The sequence below is a fragment of the Eumetopias jubatus genome, unplaced genomic scaffold, assembly GCF_037043125.1.
Source record: "Eumetopias jubatus isolate StellerSeaLion01/CBP00866 unplaced genomic scaffold, mEumJub1_p1.0 scaffold_6, whole genome shotgun sequence".
NCBI classification, from domain to species: domain Eukaryota; kingdom Metazoa; phylum Chordata; class Mammalia; order Carnivora; family Otariidae; genus Eumetopias; species Eumetopias jubatus.
The window spans coordinates 69,932,150-69,953,134 of record NW_028274812.1 but is presented as its reverse complement, the minus strand read 5'-3'; the positions used below and the strand labels follow the sequence as shown (position 1 = coordinate 69,953,134).

At 40.7% G+C, this 20,985-nt stretch overlaps 1 protein-coding gene across 2 annotated transcripts in view; it reads right to left on the bottom strand.

Annotated features, from left to right (window-relative positions):
* Positions 1-20,985, bottom strand: part of RRAGD (Ras related GTP binding D) — a 39,198-nt gene that overhangs the window by 3,274 nt on the left and 14,939 nt on the right. The window contains exons 2-7 of one of the 2 annotated variants that reach the window (XM_088023918.1): positions 18,688-18,983; positions 12,999-13,198; positions 11,962-12,076; positions 10,842-10,984; positions 6,108-6,256; positions 3,168-3,280 (exon numbers count right to left, since the gene is read on the bottom strand). In XM_088023918.1, coding sequence (XP_087880044.1) covers positions 3,168-3,280; positions 6,108-6,256; positions 10,842-10,984; positions 11,962-12,076; positions 12,999-13,198; positions 18,688-18,983 — 1,016 coding nt within the window. The remainder of the gene's footprint in view (positions 1-3,167; positions 3,281-6,107; positions 6,257-10,841; positions 10,985-11,961; positions 12,077-12,998; positions 13,199-18,687; positions 18,984-20,985) is intronic. The other variant, XM_028107995.2, reaches the window with a different exon arrangement.

Sequence of the window (20,985 nt, the reverse complement as noted above, 5' to 3'; positions counted from 1 at the left end):
GGGGGACAGAAGAGCAGCCTTAACAGAAGGTCCACAGATTTCCCTAGCAGCTCTGCAGCCGGGCTTGAGGCATCGCAGGCGAGGTTCTGTGAATGTACATGTTTTCCTATGGAAAGATTCCAGAGTACAGACCACATTTTCAAAGGTGTCTATGACCTACAACATTGAAGGACCAACTGAAGTGTACAATTTTTTTGACCTATCAGAATTCAAGAGTTCTTATAATTCAGATATATCCTCCATGAAATATTTATAATTTTTCCCCAAAGGGGATTATTAAATTGACTGTGAGTGGAGGCAGACCCTGACTTGAAGTGTGGCTGCGATCTCAAAGCTTCAGTATCCATCATTCAATCGATCAATATTCACTGAATACCTATTATATTTAAGCCACTGTCAGAAGCCCTGGGGAAACAAGTTCCCTGTCCCTGATTTTAGAGTGGTAGCAGTCACCTCAGGTCAACTGCAAGCTCAGAAGTTCAACAACCAATGACATTCTTGGTTTTTCATCTCCAAGTAAATTTTAAAAGCAGAAATAGTAGGGGAAAACCTTTTTGTGTTTTCTGAAATCACTGGTACAAGAATGAAATAAAGGATTAATCCCAAGTCTTGAGTGCATTTTTCAGCACACTAATTTGTAAAAGCGTTGAGAGCAACATCATGTTTATACCACTTAGGATAAGGCAGTTGGTTCGATTTACTATCTTTACATTTATTAAAATAACTAGCCCAACAATTATTTCCATCCACTGAGGTGATACTTCCACAGCCCCAACCAAAATAAAAAAGAATTGGGATCCCAGCCAAGGAGTGAAATTCTTCAAAGCAGTCATATGACTGCAAGGGCCCTGGAGGAAACACCAGCTCAGCGTCCAGAAGCAGGAAACCTTCTGAGTGGCGCCCTCTGCTGCTTCTGAAGCGACAGTGACCACAGTGCAATAAAACCTCTAGGGATCTCAAGACAAGACTACTGGAATGAGGGGGAAAGTAATAAAAAATAAATAAGCCCAGGGGCGCCTGGCTGGCACAGTCGGTAGAGCACGTGACTCCTGATCTCAGTGTTGTGAGTTCGAGCCCCATGTTGGGTGTAGAGATTACTCAAAAATAAAATCTTAAAAAAAAAAAAAAGCATCTCTTTTCTGCCTGAGGTTTTCTTTGGTACCAAAGAACTTCCTTGACTGCACATAGGTACCAGGGGTATGGGAATGAACGTTCTGAGGGCACCCATCAAACAAAGGGGCATGGAGGAAGGTGGATAAATGTTGCAGTCTCCCATATTCAACTGGGGTGATTCTGAGTTTGTTCCACACAGCTTCTCAGAGGCTCTCTTATTGGGAGTGAACATAAAGCTGCTCATTGACACCACTGTGGGTAGCTTTCCTACCTGCCTTGTCTCATTTCCCTACTTCCTCATTTTTATTTCTTGGGACCATCTTCCAAATAAAGCATGTAATTAAAAGAAAATAAACAAGGAGCAAAGAAATGATTTTATTTAGTGGGAATTGGGATAGGACATGTGAGAACAACCTAAAAATCCTTTGCCTATATAGGCAACCAACTGCCTTGGGAAGAAAGCTTAGCTAGAAAAACTTTGGCTCAGTGAGAATTCAACTTGCAGAAATATTCTATTGATAGTTCCTGACAAATCTTAACTTTTTAATCTTCGCAATTTAAAATGTAACAGTATCGGAGCACCTGGGTGGCTCAGTCGGTCAAGCATCTGCTTTTGGCCCGGGGTCCTGGGATCGAGTCCCGCATCCATCGGGCTCCCTGTTCCGCGGGGAGCCTGCTTCCCCCTCCTCCCTCTGTCTGCTGCTTCCCCCTCCTCCCTCTGTCTGCTGCTTCCCCCTCCTCCCTCTGTCTGTTGCTTCCCCCTGCTTGTGCTCTCTCTCTCTCTCTCTGTCAAATAAATAAATACAATCTTTAAAAAAATAAATAAAATGTAACAGTATCTTATTGCATTTGGAGTTTTAATAGTAAAAATTCACAACTGAGGTTTTTAAAGGAAGTAAGCATTCATACCAAGTATCTGCCATTTCTTTCAACCTTTTCACTGAAGGCAGTTGAAACTACAAGAACAGAGACACGAACAGAACAAACACATCTTCACCACCATAAACGGTTACATGATGGTTCCACATCCTTCTCTGCTTCAGTGGTTCTCAACCCTAGACGCACCTTAAAAACATCCAGAGAACTTTAAAAATTTTAACAAACCCTAGGCCCCTCTCCCAGGAATTCTATTCTAATTGTTTAGAGGAGGGCCCAGAGGTCCGTATTTTTTAACTGCCTCCCTTCCCAAGGTGCCTATAACATGCAGCCAAGGCTGAAAACTCCACATCTGCTTTTGATCCTCTCCTTTCTGCCAAAGTAGTCACAGAGATCATTCACAAAAACTCAGATGGAAACCCAGCATGAGGAAAAGCTAATCAACCAGTGTTGGTATCAGCGCCACGTGACTCTACAACACTTGAGATTAAAACAAGAAAAACAGGGGCGCCTGGCTAGCTCAGTCGGTAGAGCATGTGACCCTTGATCTTGGGGTTGGAAGTTTGAGCCCCATGCTGGGTACAGAGATTACTTAAAAATAAAAGTCTTTAAAGAAGAAAAAGTAAAGCAACAAAACCAAGCTACTCGATGCATTTATAAGCATTAAGTTCTTTTTAAAGACAACTACCTGACCCCCAGGGTGACCCACTCATCTCATTTTCCTGGAGCATTCCCAGTATCAGCTCTGAAGGTCTCCTGCCTTTGAATCCCTTCCATCCCAGGCAAACGGAGCTAATCACTCCAAAGAGCACATGAGCTTAACATGATGGGGTTAAACCTGTCTGCCATTTCCTAGTTATAACGTTAAAACTACTACCTGGGTTTCTAGCTAGTTTAATAAAGTCTACCAAATCTGCCTATCCTCAGAAATGACCCCACCTAGGTGGCTTAGCAGTAACTTACAAAGATCCACATAATAAACTCCTGCTTAAATTTACTTGCACAACCATAGATGGATGTTAAAATTAGTGGGCAAAGGTGAGGAGGAAGAGGATTTACATAGTTTGAAAGTATTTATTAACTACAAAGGGAAAGACAGGAACTTTCCAGTGGAAAAACCTGACAGACATCACCTTAACTAAATCAAGGTCAGCATCACCAGTAGTAATAACACTTACCAACAGCATGAACCACTTGATGTGATGCACTAAGAAGGACACATTCTCGTCAAAGTGCATAATCTTGTTCCAACTGTGTGGAAACAGCAGACAAACCCTATTTGAGGGACATTCTACAAAACAATTGATCAGTACTCGTCAGAAGTGTCAAGGTCATGGAAGATAAAGAACTATCACAGATTGGAGGACACTAGGAGGAAGAGTGACCAAGTCAACTGGGGATCCTGAAACACAAAAGGGTGTTTTTGGAAAAATGGTGAAATCTAAATAAGGTTTACGGTTTCTTAATGTATACTAATTAATTTATAATGCTATTAATTAGTATTATACCAATGGTGATTCCCAATTTTGCATTACTATAGTTTGTTAACATTTGGGAAAGTGGACGAGGAATATGTGTAAACTACGTACTCTTTTTGCAACGTTTCTGTTCAGTCTAAAATCAGTTCAAAATAAACAAGCTCTCCAGGTTGATGCTAATGTTCCCTAAATTTTAGGACCTGCCACTAACCTAGATGGTTTGGGGGCTCTAGTTGTACTATTTGCATTTTATTTTACTTAGCTTCCAAAATCAACGTGAAATATTAATCAACAAATATAAATTCTGGAAATATCTTTAACCAAGGAAATATATGTATAATGGTTTAAAACACAATACACACAACTGATTCTATGTAGGGACAAGCCCAGGAGTCTTAGCTCTGTCTGCCATACACTGGTGGCAGGACTTTGAGAGAAACTCACTTATAGTTCCAGGTCTGGGTAAAATCATCTATAATTGAGAGAATGAAACAAGGTATGGTCTTGTCAAAATTCCATGAGCCTATTATATAACCTGTTCTTACTTTCAGCAAGATGAAACTAAGGAGTAAAAGATTAACACCACTTAATTACAAGTTTTGAAGGCCAAGAACACAAAAGGGAATTTGGTTGATAACAGTCAGTAAATATAGGAAAAATATACAACTTCACCAAGAAGGAAGAAAATGTAAATTCAAATGATACTAGTTTTTAATAAATAATTTTTTAGTGCTAATACCGAATATTGATAGGAATACAGCAAAATGGACACACTTATATTCTCTTAGTAGCATAAACCCATAACATCTTTTGGAAGGACATTTTGGTAACATGTATTAGAAGCCACCAAAACATGCCTACCCTGCCCTTGGATCTAAGTAATTCCATTTGTTGAAGTTTCTCCTGAGGAAATAACCAAAATGTATACAAATATACAGTGCAAAGAGGGTCATTACAGATTATTTACAACATTAAAATCTAGAAACAATATAAATTTTTAACAATAAAAGAAACTAACATAATCATTAAAATGATGTGGTAAAAACAGGCTTAGTGAATTAGAAAGATGTCTGTAATTACCTCACTGTAATCAGCGATGGTTATGAAGTAATACTTAATCACCATCACATATAGTTAGAGACATAGCTACAGATGAAAAAGTCTGAAAAGTTATAAAGAAAATGTCGAGAGTGATTTCTGAGTGAGAAGTTGTCGATAATTATTTTTTGCTTATTTGTTACTCCTAAATTTTTTTTTTTAAAGATTTTATTTACTTGACAGAGAGAGACACAGCGAGAGAGGGAACACAAGCAGGGGGAGCGGGAGAGGGAGAAGCAGGCTTCCTGCTGAGCAGGGAGCCCGATGTGGGACTCGATCCCAGGACCCTGGGATCTTGACCTGAGCCAAAGGCAGACGCTTAATGACTGAGCCACCCAGGCGCCCCATGTTACTTCTAAATTTTCTAAGTGAATCTGTTGCTTTTGTAATAAAAAGAAACAATAAAAATGTAAATTATGTTTTCATGCTCAATGACTTAGGAAAATTTTCATGATATAAATGAGTGAAAATAACAGATGTAAAACCAGATAGACAGTATGGCCCCCTCTTGTTGGCAGGGATGAGAGGGGAAGGAGGCAAGATGCGGGGAGGAAAGAAGGGAGAAAGAAAATCTCAGAAATGTAACACAGAATTTAGCTCTAGATGGCAAAATTGAGTGGTTTTATTTTGTTATTTATACTTCCCCAGATTTTCAAAGTATTTTTATAACGAACATGTGTGCTTATAAGGGAGGAAAAAAGGCTATTTTAGTAAATGTTACTATTGGCACTCTGTTGGGAATTTTTTTACCCCCCAAATTGGTAAATCATGCCCTAGTTGCTAGCAAAAATCCCTAGCATGTCAGTAAGCTGTTTTAAATAGTAGTTTAAATTCCCAGTTTAAACAGTAGGGGGAAAATGAGTATCTCTTTGAGGTTAGTTGATTTTGTTTTATTTATATTTACTTATTTATTTTATATTTATATATATTTATATATTATACATTTATATTATGTCACATTTATCATTTATTTATATATCTTTTGTCTTTGTTTCACTTATCAGTGACCTTATTACGTATATTCATGTCTTCCCTTTTCAGAATCAGGATGCCATCCCTGCGTTTTGAGGACTAAAGAATGTATAAAGGCTGAACAGAAGTTAAATACGTCTCGCTTTAATGTTGTACAAGTCCCCTCCTTTACACAGGGATCTCAAGTGGTCCCACGGTCCCTAAGACCTTCTAGAGGAGTGGGCCAGGAGGGAGGCCTTGGCCCTCACCGCAGGCTGCTGGGCCGTCCCTGGCAAGAGATGTTAGAGCCTGTTAACAAGGCTTCAACCAGCTTCACTCCAGGAAAAGCCAGAACCCCTGGGAGGACTGTCTGGTGCCCCTTCTACCTCATAGCACTGCATCACCAGAGAGCAGGCTGGTTCCTGGATCCTGAGAGCCTGGCAGCCATGGGGAGGAGCCAAGGTGACCTGTGACTCAAGCCTGGAAGCTTCAGGAGGCATGCTGCTGATCACCCACATTCAACAAGCAGTAGAAGCAGTTATCAGTCTGAAATGAAACATTTCATTTAAAATCACACACACACAAAATTACCTTTTCTTTCAAAGCTTTCCTCTCTGACAAAGCAGACAAGAGCCAGGAACTTTGTCACCTCTTTTAGATAAAGAACTGTGGTATTGTTCAGCTTTATAATGGCTGTGGATTCCTTGTCATACGGGGTTCCTGCTCCATCTTCTTTGAGACTACATGGGGACAGAAACCAGAACATGTGTGACCATTGAGAAGAAACTACAAAGTGTAACCCAGCGACAGAGACCAGCTCTAATACACAGACTGATGATCATAATGAGAAGTTGTTTACAATTACAGGGCCTTTCAACGAAAGTCTTTGAAACACAAAATCACAAGAATATACATGGTGTATGACAGTCCCTTCCTACGGACACAATGAGTGGCTGTTGGGGCAGGGAGGCATCTCTCCAGGCACCTGAGGAACACAGGTGAGGGATGGAGGTTAGCCATTCTTCCCTCCATAGCCCATAAGGGCTTCTTCTTTTTTCCTGTCGGAATAACCAGGCTGTCAAAAGCATGGTCTGATGAAGACCGAGGAGAGCCGAATGACTCTTTCAAATTACAGAAGCCTAAGGAGACATGACAGCCAAACACTGGCCTAGATCCTGGATCAGGGATAAAAGATAGAATTGGGACCATTGGTAAGATTTGAATATGGACAATATATTAGATAGTGCATGACTGTAGCCATGCTAAATATGCTTAATTTAGTAAATAGTGGTCCTGTAAGAGAATGTTTTTTTTAAAGAGATAGATACTCAAGTAGCTAGGATCAAAGAATCATGATGTCTTCAATTCACTCTCCAGTGGTTTGGCAAAAACAAACCACAAAATGTATTAGAAAAAGAGAGAGCAAATATGGCAAATTGGTAAAAATGGGTGGATCCCAGTGAAGGGTATCATATAGGAGTTCACTGGACTATCCTTGCACATTTTCTGTAGGTTTGAAATTTTTTCAAAATTAAACACTAAATAAATACACTGGTCTATTTAAGAAAAGGTGTGGCCTGCAGACACAGATGACTTGGATTTGAACCCCAGCTCACTTATTTTGTGAACTGGAGCAAGGTAACTTCTTTGAGCCTCAATTCCCTTATCTGTATACTAATAGTAATTACCTCGAAGTTTCCCAATGCAATGAAATAATAGACATTTAGCACTGAGCATAGTGCTCAGACCATGTAAAATGCACAGTAAATGTTAACCATGATGATGATGATGATAATGAATGATGCCCTTTAATGATCAAAACTGGACCCTCCGAAGACACTGATGTAATCAGAGGTATGTGTCCTCTCCTCATAGGCAAAGGAGCACTTTTCTTCACCTTTTCCCCTTATCTGAAACTGTATGTGTGTGTGTATTTTTACTTCCCAAATTAATGAATAATTGACCAGAAATTTGACTTAATTGGAATTGTGCTAGACCTTATTAATACAACATAGTAACACGACTGGTGCTAAGCCTGATCCCTTTGCAGAATAAGAGCCAACATTTACAATGTGACAGGCACCATTCTTAGTTTTTATCATGAATTATCTATGGTCTGGCCTAAGAATCCTCTAAGCTGGGTATTGAGGAACTGAGGCTAGGGGAAATAGGATAATTTGGTCAAAGCTGATGATGGGGGTAGAGCCAGGACCTCAAACTAATCTAATTTCAGTTAATGCTTTTAGCCTCATAGATATCATAAGGAGGTAGGGTGACAAACCAGATTAAATGAAAAGCCTGAATTGTAGAGTATTTCAAAGGAAATGTAAGTCTTCGTTTTGGGAATATTTTAAACTGGCACATACATGGCTACTTAAAAGTAAATTGGGGAAGAAAGCGGTTTTTTTGTTTGTTTTTAAAGATTTTATTTCTATGACAGAGAGAGACAATGAGAGAGGGAACTCGAGCAGGGGGAGTAGAAGAGGGAGGAGCAGGGGGAGTGGGAGAGGGAGAAGCAGGCTTCCCGCTGAGCAGGACGCCTGATGCGGATGTGGGGCTCCAACCCAGGACCCTGGGATCATGACCTGAGCCAAAGGCAGGCCCTTAACGACTGAGCCACCCAGGCGCCCAGGGAAGAAAATTTTTTAAAAAAAGGATTCAACTCACTGTGACCTACCAAAACATTAAAGAAAAATCTTTAAGAAGTGTTGGATCTCAGATGCTAAAGATGCTTTATCAGAATTCTTAACTTCCTTTGTACTATTTTTAGCTGCTGTTTTTCTAGATTGAATTTCTCTTGCTAATAAGTAATGTTCTGAGAACAATAAACTGAAACATTTGAGTTTTTTACCCAATGAAGAAAATTTACTAACAGTACTTAATAACACGAAAATTCTTAGATGATAATGTTAAATGCATAAAGCAGGATATATATAAAATTATATATACAAAGTGATCACATTATCCTAAAAATTACACAGAGAAATAAGAATAAAACACATTAGGGGCGCCTGGGTGGCTCAGTCAGTTAAGCATCTGCCTTCAGCTCAGGTCACGATCCCAGCGTCCTGGGATCAAGCCCCAAGTCCAGCTCCTTGCTCAGTGGGGAGTCTGCTTCTCCCTGTGTCCCTCCCCCCTCCCACTCATGCTCTCTCTCAAATAAATAAATGAAATCTTTAAAAAAAAGAATAAAACACAATAAAATGGTAATAGTGACTGCCTCTAGGTGAAGACATTATGGGCTATTTTAATTTTATTCTTTATGCTTTTACATATTTTCTGCAATGAGCATGGATTGCATTCATCTTCAGAAAAAAGTACACATTAAACAAATTGGAAAAACCATAAAGACCAAAAAAATTACAAGTAAACACTGGTGACGGATTACAACTGCAACAACTATGTGCTACTCCTCAAGTCTGCGTTCACAAAGCGGTAAGAACACAGGCAGCTGCAATATATTTAAATCGTGTGTGTGTGTGTGTGTGTGTGTGTGTGTGTGTGTGTGTGTGTGTGCGCGCGCGCGCGCGCGTGTGTGCGCTTGGAGAGCAGACGTTCAGCAGATTCCGGGGCAGACTGACCGAGGCGCGGGGTCACCTGCCTCGGGCCCTGCTGGTCTCCACGGAGCAGCTGGGACCTGGCAACAAGCCTGTTTCCTCCGCCGCTGCCAGTTAGCTGGGCTGGCTCCTTGTGGCTCCAGCAAACACTGAGGAAACTCCAGGGCCCAAGCCCAATTGGCGACCCAGACTGGTTCTTACTGCACCTGATGGGTTCTCAGGAGCACTGCATTCCCGCACTGAAAAACAATCTGATTCCTCCTGCTACCGCCCTCCTCATGTTTGTTTTAGCTGGGTAAGAGGAACTCTGATTAACATCATTTACATGAACAGTTTACCACTTACATCTAATTACCATATGGCACAATAATGATTACGCATATCATTAAATAGGTGCCAGATTAATTGTGTTTATTGTATTTGATTACCACAGCAATCTAGACTGTAATCAGGATACATTCAGTTTCCATGACTATTTCAAGGTCAATCCACTTAGAGTTTAAAAACAATAGAATGCTATAGAGCAGTAATCTTGGAAAACAAGGTCTATTTCTGAAGCCAGATGGCAGTGTTTAATAATACTAAGAAGGCAGTAATCTTGGGGAATAAGGTTTGTTCCTAAAACCAGATGGCAACGTTTAATAATAACAATAAATAATAATAATAATAATAATAATAATGGCAGCTACATTTATCCAGGGCCTACCAGGTGAAGCCTAACGATATGTCATCCTCACTACAGACTTATAGTATCACTTTCCCTATTTCATAATGGAAGGGACCCTGCGTGCTTGTGTGTATAGCAGAAAGAATCTCAACTGAGGGGGCAAAGGATTTTCAGACAGAGGAAGAGAGAAATGGAGAGACTGGGAACCTCACCGAAGTTGACAGAGGAGGCTGTGTGAGGCAGGTTACAGCTGGTGAGTAAAGGGGAAGATGAACAAGAGCCTTACCCATCAATGATTGGATAAACATGTAAGATCCAATATACATCGACAGCGACAACTTGATCTTAGTAAGACAAACTAGTTCATATCCATTTACTCTATATGACACCCATTCAGGAAATTTAAAATTATGTGGAATTGTTTCTATGTTCAGTACGACAATTAATTTTCTCCACTCCTTGTTTATTTTATAATATTGTAAGTGTATAGGAGGTTCTGTTTCCCAAGACTCTAAGACTATGATAATAAACAGGTAATGTTTGCTTAGTTTTGTAATTCTCTGCTGCTCATAAAAGAAGACAAATCCGGCAGTTATTTCCTATAATGAAGAAAGTAATAGAACTGTTGTTAATATGCAATATGTATTTAGAGTTCGAGGATCCTATTAGTCTCTCCCAAGTGTGTATGACGTTATGATATGATGACAGATTTTTCAGTAGAAAAACCAGGAATCAGATTTGAGTTCAAATTCCAGTTCTATCCTTTATTGACAGTGTGAGCAGGGGTTAGAAATCTAACCACTCTGAACCTCAGTTTCCCCATCTGTGAAATGGGGATAATAATTCCCACCTCATGGAACAGCAGGGAATTAAATGATATAATGTATGCAATACGCTTATTAGCAAAATGTCAGGCATTTAATCAATTATTTTTGGTTGTTATTGCATGCTAAGTGGTATATTTATTTACAGATCTCAGTCATTTAAAACAGAAGTATTAAAATCAAATAAGTAAATGCAAATGTTACAAAGGTTATGAAAGGTTTCATTTTCTAATCTGAAGTATGGCTTATTTGTACCCTTTAAGAATATTTTACTTACCCATAAATACAAGAGATGTCAATAACCACATCGATCATATCACAGCAGAGCTCATAGGTTTGCATATCCACTGGGGTACTATCAGTTGCAATATAAATTTTACTGACCACATCAAAGAGAAATGCCTTTTCAATTCCAGAATTCTGAAACAAAAAGAAGATGCTATCTTAAAGGGACACTGATTTTAGAACATATCATCACTGTATAAAAAAATTACATGCCATCCTCAATGTAAAATATGAATGAACAAAAATTAATTTACTAAAAGTTTTGTTCTATTTTATTACAATTTAAACCTCACATAAACCTTTATAATGGATTTGCATAAGAAATGGAAAATTCTTATTTTTCATAAATTATTTACTGTAGGTAAACAAATTGGGCAGTGTTTCCTGGCTTTTAGAGATGTACCTGCAGTTAGGGAAAGGCAAGTAAAAACACTAATTTTACTGACTGTAAATTTTAAAATAAAATAAATTTAGGGACGCCTGGGTGGCTCAGCTGGTTAGTGTCTACCTTCAGCTCAGGTCATGATCCCAGGTTCCTCACGGCAGGCTCCCTGCTCAGCAGGGAGTCTGCTTCTCCCTCTCCCTCTGCCTTCCACTCCCCCTGCTTGTCCTCTCTCTCTCTCTGTCAAATAAATAAAATCTTAAATAAATAAATAAAATCTAACCCAAACTATGGAGTGACAGAGTAAATATGAGTAGAACCAACAAGTCTGACTCGAGTCAGCAGCAGAGCTTGCCTAGACCTGACAGTTTATAGGATTCATTCAGACAGCACATCATCCACAGTGCTAAACAGATAGAAAATACTCAATGGTTATATCTTAGCGCCACAACCACCCTTAAGCTTCCTGCATCTCGTAGGGCTCTATCAACATTGAATGATTGCCTATAACTTTAACAAACATTCTAATTATACCAGGACAGTACAGGAATGCTTTGGGGAGTGAAATGTTAAAGAACATAAAACAGCACGTAGGAGCAATCTTCCAGAGTAATCGCTTTAGTGACCTTGCAATGCCGTAAGCGCAAGCAGAAATAAGACTGTTTTCACACTTGCAATGTTATTCTAAAATTCTGCAAATGATTCTAACGGGAGAAAAGTATTTACTTACTGAGATAAAGATGTTTAGCAAATTCTCCAGGGTGGGGAGTTGTGGAATCAGTTTCTGAACCACTTTGCTAAAAGCTTCAAATATTGAATGATCATATATGCTCGTCAAATAGAAGCTGAAAGAGAAAACAGTATTTCGTCACATTTTCCTTCTGACTGGGGAACAGACTGCTTAGGCTGTCACAACACGGTGCCCGGCCGTGTGTACCTACAGTCCCTACGCACGCATTCTAGCCCCCTTCGGAACTTAAAATGACCTCAGCAAAAAATGAACATGTCTTAACAAGCCATTCCTCCCCAGCTCCCAAAAAGCCAGAATTGTGCCCATTCTCATCTGCTGACTGGCTGGACCGGAAAGCTTAAAAATACAGTGGTATGTGCCCATACGAGCTTCCTTACATTCTGCAGAAGAATCCCCACCAGGTCATCTCTACACACTCCTGTTAGGTTAGTAATGGCTATGTTACTGATATTGAAGCATCTAAGATCTTCATTTTCCAATTTGCAAATCGAATGATGCATACACTTCCCCATAAAAAACTAACAGAGGGGCGCCTGGCTGGCTTAGTCAGTGGAGCATGCGACTCTTGATCTTGGGGTTGTAAGTTCAAGCCCCATGTTGGGTGTAGAGATTACCTAAAGATAAAATCTTAAAAAGAAAAACAACTGACAGAGAAGTGGTTTTCCTCTGTATTTTTATTTGAATTATCTTCAGAGTTCTCTTTTACTTGTGACTATAAATACTATCATATTTATCAAGAATTGTAAACTTCAGCATTGATTAACTTCCTGAATTATGTTCCTGAGTTTTATGTTTTTCCTATGTGGGGAAAACATTAGCTTTGACCATTTGTTTAAAAAACAAAAACAAAAATTAGAATTAGCACATGCAAAGCTTGCTTTTCCCAAATCCTGTCCCAATGTGTACGGCACAAATAGGGTAAACAGGTGAACACCAAACCATTCGTGCTGACTTTGGACTCCACACCTGCTTTTTTCCGTTGATTACTGTGATCCCGGAAGGGTTTCTGTTCTCACCTGAGGTGAATTTTTTCTAATCCAGCATCTGCAAGGTCATCGTTTGCCCTCTGATGAATATCTCTTTGGGTTTCAATTTTGTGGTCATCTGACAGACCATCCACTTTATGAATAAACACCTCGAAGTTGATGTCAGTGTTCACTTTGTAAGCCCTGGTCACGGTGAGGTGGAGCCTGGCCAAGGCTTCCATGTAGTCGTCCTGGGAACAAAGGCACACTCCTGTCAGGGGAGGCCAAACCCTTCTATGCTGCCTTCCAGAGACACTCTTTTTTTCCCCAGTTTTACTGAGGTATGATCAACAAATAAACACTGTGTACATTTAAGGTGTACAATATGATGTTTTGATATACATATACATCATGAAATGATCTTCCCAATCGAGTTAATTAATCTACCCCCCATCACCTTACTTCAGAGTTACCTTTTTTTTCTTTCATATACACTCCTAATTTGGAAACCATGTGGGTACAATCCTCCAAAATATTTTGCAAAAGCCCAAATAAAAGCTGGTTTCATGGAATTCAAGTTGGAAAACTGAAGTTTCATGAACAAAGAGATGAAAAAGAAAGGCAGGAAAACACAGCTCTAGGCAGTCATGATGTAGCCTGATGACAGTCATAAGATCAGCATGGCAGTTTTATGAATTCAAAATGACCCCATACCACCTAGAACCTTCCCTGGGATACTATTCTTCCCAGATTTTTGAGTCCCTGGGTGAACGGTGATAAACAGTTAGAGATGGAAATGTGATATGGGTCGCTGGGAGGATGGGGAAGGAGCCAGGAGGAAAGATAAGAGCACTGGTCTAGAGCAGAGGTCAGCAAACCATGGCCCAAGGACCAAACTGGATCCACTCTGTGTTGCTTATAAGCAAAGTTTTATTGGAACACAGCCATACTCATCTATTTACATATTGTCTATGGCTGCTTTTCTGGTGCAGTGGCAGAGTTGAGGGGTGTTCCTCTCTGGAAACTCCTCGGAGATGGTACAGACAGCCTGCAAAGCTTAAAATACTTACCAACTAGCCCTCTACAGAAACAGTTTGCTGACCTCTGATCTAGAGTAACTGACCCAAATAATGCAATACTATTTTTTTCTCCTTCCTACAAATGACACTTTTATAATATGATGAACATCTGCGTATGCATCTCCTTGTTTAAGAAATCAAACAGCAGGGGTGCCTGGCTGCCTCAGCTGGAGGACCATGCAACCCTTTTTTTTAAGCTACCTGGGCACCCAACATGGGGCTCAAAGTCACAACTGTGAGATCAAGAGTTGCATGCTCTATCAAGTGAGCCAGCCAGGCGCCCTGAGCATGTGACTCTTGATCTTGAGGTCGTGAGTTCGAGCTCCACATTGGGTATAGAGATTAATTAAATACATAAACTTAAAAAAAAAAAAAGAAATCAAACAGTAGACACTGAAGTCCCATGTGTCTCTCCCCATCCTCCCGGCCCACACCACCACTCTACCCCCCACCCTCCAGAGGTATCCACTATTCCTGAGTTTAGCGTTTACTCTCAATCATCTCTTTATATGTTACTACATATATATTTATCCCTAAACAACATACAGAATTCATTTACATTGTCTTGAAAATCAGGGGGAGGCTGCGAAAGGACAACAAAGGAAGCTTTTCGGGTGGTAGAAATATTCTGTATCTTGACTGTGGAGTGGTTACAAGTTATACCCATTTGTCAAACTTACTGAACTGTAAACTCACAATGAATGCATCTTATTGTATGTAAATTATACCTCAAAAATTGTTATGGTTTGTGTCTTTAACTGAAGAGGGGAGTTAAGGGGACATGTCTGTGAGCAAAACTAGCCAATGTCAAGAGAGTATCACAATCTCAAAAGATCAGAAGTTGTTACTGTAACTTCCTGCCAGCCATATAAAATGATCTGATTACCAACTAAGTGATGAAGTGGCAAGTACTTAGGACTAAAAATAACATTTGAAAGAAGAAAATACTTGGTTTATTCGAACAGAGGGCGCGTGGCTTATTTTTCCCACTGTGTCTGTTAATATTTTCTACAACAAATAAAAATACAGGAAAAATACACCGCCTTAGTTCCTATTCCAAAACTAGATATAGAGGGCGCCTGGGTGGCTTAGTTGGTTAAGCATCTGCCTTCGGCTCAGGTCATCATCCCAGGGTCCTGGGATCGAGCCCCGCATCGGGCTCCCTGCTCCGCGGGAAGCCTGCTTCTCCCTCTCCCACCACCCCTGCTTGTGTTCCCTCTCTCACTGTGTCTCTCTCTGTGTCAAATAAATAAATAAAATCTTAAAAAAAAAAAAAAAAAACTAGATCTAGGAATTACAGGCAGGTCACAATCACCAATGTAGATGAAGCTGACACTTCATTTTGGATCCCAAGGCCCGTGAGATATGGCTTCAGGGGGCCAAGGATGGCCCTGGGGTGTGGGGACATGTTGTGGGCTCTGCCTGGGGGGCTGACAGTGTCATGCAGTTAGCTCACAGGAAATCACTCTGGATCCTTTCATGCTCTTTCATTTTACAACATTCTGGGAGGACACATTTTCTCCTTGGTGATATATTTACCTGGCAATCCTGTGATTGTGAGGAACTCACAAGGAAAAAATAAAAATTTGAGGCGTCAGACCAACAGAGCCCTGTTTAGAAATACAGGCAATGACGTTCAAGTGCCTGCCAAGATCGCCTGAAGTTTGCTTTTCTTTTCAGTGCTTATAATCACATCATATAAAAATTCCTGAAAACATGGTTTTTACAGTCTGCTTCCAATACAAAAGTATATATTACACAGACTCTAAAACAGCTTATTTCATTATTCATTCTTTTTAGTAAATGATAGCTCTCAACAATGTTTTTCCACCCTTTTTGAAAGTGGAACTTAAAAAGACAAATTTCTCAAACATTCTTATACCTTTCTCTTCCCTACAACTAGGGGGAAGAAAAGAAACCCACAAGAAACAAAATAAAAGAAAACACACATTTACCAACCCAAACTGAAGGGCCACTTTTCATGTTCAGGTAACATTAAAACCAAATTACAGTTGCAACTTAAAAATAGGCAAGCGAACCTATTTTTAGCCACCTTATAGCCATAGTACAAACACCTAGGATAGGGCTGCGTTGGACGTCTGAATTCTAGAAACGCCAGTTGCTACATAAGCACAACATGGTATTGAAGTGAGTACTTCCTAAGCCACTGTCTTGAAAAGAGGAGTCCTCTGACTGGAATCTTCTTTTTTTTTTTTTTAAAGATTTTATTTATTTATTTGAGAGAGAGAGAGAATGAGAGATAGAGAGCACCAGAGGGAAGAGGGTCAGAGGGAGAAGCAGACTCCCTGCCGAGCAGGGAGCCCGATGTGGGACTCGATCCCGGGACTCCAGGATCGTGACCTGAGCCGAAGGCAGTCGCTTAACCAACTGAGCCACCCAGGCGCCCTGACTGGAATCTTCTTACCCAAGGGTCAGGCTACTACCACTGCCACCTGGTTCAACAACTGCAGAAACAGCAGTGGAGTGACTTGGGGAAAAACCTGGAGCTTCGAAGAGACAGCTGGGTGGGGCATAGACGATAGCTCGCCCTCCGTGCGGCAGCGCGCACACAACCCGGCTGCTCCGTCCTGCTCCAGCTCCCTAATTTATGGTGCCGGCAGACCTAGGCAGGAAGGCAGGGGCTACTGCCACGACCACAGATGGGCCAGAAAACAGGTCAGTACAAGTGGGACAGCCAGGAAGGCAGCGACCGACAGCAGGGCTTGGACCTGATGCAGGTGTCTAGAGGCGTGCATTTCCAGATGGGCCCAGGAGAGGGGAAGCACTGCTGTTCACAGATCAGGCACCAGAATTTAAAGTCTTCCCCCCACCCCACCCAGCGCACCACCACCAAAAAAGAAAGAAAGAGCCCCTCCTCCCAGATGGCCACACTCTCACAGCTACACCAGACGGACGCAGTGCCATCACTTGGAACTAAAAGGCTTAGTTGAAAATTTCATTATTATATTAAACAGGCACCTAGTTCCCTGGATGAATTTATGAGGCTCTCGGGCATGAGCAGTCTTCTCAGAGAAGGGGTTTTCCAAGAGCGGGCTCAGAACCATTATTACTAACAGTTTACATGTCCCTGCCTCCCTAACTCCATTGGCACTTCTGGAAGGCGCAGGTGTGCTTGGCCCATCTGTATGATTGCAGGTCCAGTTTCAGGGAAATATCCTGCCCTGAACTTAGAGCTGGTTTAGTGCATTTCTGGAAGGACTTACTGCCATTTATCCCCCACAGCTGTAAAAGAGAGCCCTTGGGAGAGACTTCAGCCTCAGCAAGGCTTCCAGGACACTTTCTAAGAGTGCCTGGACATAGAGAGTTTGAAGAGCATCGTTGTCTCAGTTCTGTTCCCTGTACTCTTTCCTAAGACCGGCATGCCTGAGATGTACCTGAAATCTGCTGCTTCCCTCCCCCCTCCCCCCCTTTAACTGCTGGCTCCCACTTCACAGGAGAAAGGCCCAGAGGACCAAAGAGACAATTCAGAAGACCAGTTTGTATACTAATAAAGTGAGTAACTGATTCCTGGGTACAAAGACTCTTCACCAGTCAGGGGGTCCCCACGTCTTTGCTTTCAGCAAAGTTAAAGGAAAGCCCAATCAGGATGTCTACTGATTAACTAGTAAAAACAAACCTTTGTGATAGAAAACTGGGCAATTTAGGGGATATAACTTGAAAAGTGTTTAAATAATTGAGTGAATGCTATAACAAAACTCACCCCGTATCCATCTACTTATTTATGTGAACAAGGTTTCTTAGTGCTTACATCGACACAATCAAAAAATAGAATTGATGCCAAATCTTGTCTTATTCAAGCATGGATATGTGAATTAAGTGGAAAAATATCCATCATCTTAAAAGATATACTTATCAATCGAAATTTTACTTTTTATATTTAGTACTTACCTATAAAATAAGTAATAGTTATGCTATCAATTGTGTACTAGTGATAATTACAATAATTTAATTCAAAAGAAAAATTTCATACTTAGAACTTTATCTTCCTAGGAAAGAGTAAACATTTTATTTATTAATTTTTATAAATGTAATTTTCCTTTTTATTTTTTATTTTTATTATTATTTTTAAAGATTTATTTATTTATTTGGCAGAGAAAGAGACAGCGAGAGAGGGAACATAAGCAGGGGGAGTGGGAGAGGGAGAAGCAGGCTTCCCGCAGAGCAGGGAGCCCAATGTGGGGCTAGGTCCCAGGACCCTGGGACACTTAACAACTGAGCCACCCAGGCGCCCCGAGTAAATATTTTAAAATGCAGGCTTATATACATATTTTTGTTGCAGAGAACCTGTGCTATTTTACAGATGTCTGCCAAGAATATCGGGGGCAGGGGACATGTAGTTGTTGTCCTTGGGCTGTATGGTGGCCCTCTCCATCTATAAGGTTTCTGTGATTTGCTGAGATGTAGACAACTCCCTGACGCTGCTCACTGCTCATTGGTTAGGGTTCCACAGAGGAAGACTTTTTTCCTTTGCACCCCTGAGAGCCCCCACTGAGAAACGCTTGTTTGGTAAAAAGGGCTATTCCCGATTCTAAAAACCACACCAAAACCAACACAAAGGAAGTGGTTTGAACATAGGGGAGGGATGGCGTCTGGGGGGAGGAGGGGTCTCCAGTCCCAAGTATCCCGAGACTGAACTTTACCTGGGAGTCGATGACAAATATCAGCGCTCCTGTTCCCCGGAAGATCATCTCATAGTCAAATGTAGGGTCAAAAAAGTCAATCTGCCCTGGGAAGTCCCAAATCTGAAAGTTAACAAAGGAGCTATTGGAAACGTCTTCCCGGCAGATCTTGTTTGTGCTCTCCAAGAACAGTGTTTCGTTGGGAGACATTTTATGAAAGACAACTTTCTGAATAGATGACTTGCCACTTCTCCTCAGGCCCATGAGCAGGATTCTGGGCTTCACCTCAGTGCTGAAGGGATCGCTGAAGTCCAGAACTGGAGAAACCACAAAACAAGAATGAGGGTGAGTTGCTTTCACAGCGGTTAATTAGAGGAGTTTCACTTCCACCTCAGATGTGATTTATGATTCACAGACAATGCCACTCTTCCAAATACAGAGACTGCTAACTACCTCACTCCACTCATTGAGGGGCCTTTTAGTAAGGGCAGAACACTGAAAAATGCTGTTTTGCTACCTGTCACACCATTCCAGAGGGCAGGAAAACCTGTACAACTCCATATCACAATCAGCAAATCTGGAGTGTGAAAGGTAGAGCTTTCCTGGAGCAGAGTGTGAGGGGAAAAAAATCCAGTCTTAGCATTCCAAAGCAACGTCTTCTTTGTCTAGATCATCAGCGTCTTCTATGCCCTAAAGAGATGCTTGTTCATTTGAGTTATGCCCCAAACAGTTTTGGACTTCATCAAAATTTAAAACATTGGTGCTTCAAAGGACATTATAAAGAAAAGTGAAGACAACCCACAGAATGGGAGAAAACACCTGCAAATCACATATGTGATAAGGGACTAATATCCAGAATATATAAAGAACTCTTACAATTCAATAATAAAGACAACCTAATTTAAAAAATGGGCAAAGAATCTAAAGAGACATTTCTCCAAAGATAACAAAAATGGCCAATAAGCACATGAAACAATGTTCCACATCATTAGCCAGCCAAGAAATACTAATCAAAACCACAATAAGATGCCACTTCACACCCACCGGGATGGCTATAATCAAAAAGACAAACAGTAACAAGTGTTGGTGAGGCTATGGAGTAAATTAGAACCCTCATCCAATATTGGTGAGAACGTAAAATGATGTGCTTTCAACAGTTTGGCAGTTTCTCAGAAGGTTAAACACTGAGTCACTATATGACCCAGCAATTCCACTCCTAGGAATATATTCAAAGAAATGAAAACATATGTCCAGTATACATGAATTTCTTTTTTGTTTCCTTCTGGCAACCTCTCTTATATTTTTCTCAGTCCCTGGAACCGATCCGATTCAACAGTGACTGGAAAGTAATTCTTTTTTCCCTTATTGTAACTAATAAATTTTTCCAAGTCTCTACAATTGTCTAAAATACATATTAATATTTGATAATATCTTAGTGAATTTCATTACTATATATAATTTTTTGATGTTTGAATTTGCAGTAGGTTTCAGTAAACACACAAATTTCAGGTAAAACAACTGAATAAAAAAAAAGTAAGCAGGTACAGATGTGCACAGCTGCTACCCGACTATAAGCAACACTTTGCTCCTACCCTACCCACACATTCTTCTCCAGTTCAACTTAACCCAATTCAACCATCTGCTGATGATATACTATAGAAGCAATAATGAGGAAGGAAAGCACCCAAAAAAGTCACCAGCTTTCTTCTTCCTCAGTCATCATATGCTACTCACTCACAGTACTGTCATTACAAGTCCATCTTAGCAAAAGCAGGGCATAAATTAAAAAAGAAAACAGGGCTTCGAGTTTTAAAATTTTCAGACTGGTAACATGTCACAGTCTTCCCCTCCCACAGTGAATCAATCTCTAAAATAACAGAAAAGGTATCAACCATAAATAAATAGATGAACAAATAAACATAAATATCTGAGCTTAAAGCAAAACAAAAAAACCTTAAAGTCGACAGATTGCAGAGAAATCCCTAAGAAACACGAAGGTCAGGTTGAAGACAGACCCTGCAGCCCTTGACCAGGAATGGTAGGGTTCTGCTGCAGAAGGTAGAACTGGTGGAAGCCCAAACAGGGAGGGGCATGAAGACAACCAACAGGGTTGTTATTTGGAGAATCATAATGAGAAAAGCCAGCGGATAAACTCTGAGCACTGCTGCCACTCACCCACCTACGACACACTTCCAGGTAGGGGCAATGACTACAGGAGTTTGGGTATGAGGGGGAAGGCAGTGCTCCAGGGGCTCAAGATGCCCAGCAGGAACAGGGAGCACCCACACTACTCTGCCCTTCCCTAACTCTCACTACATG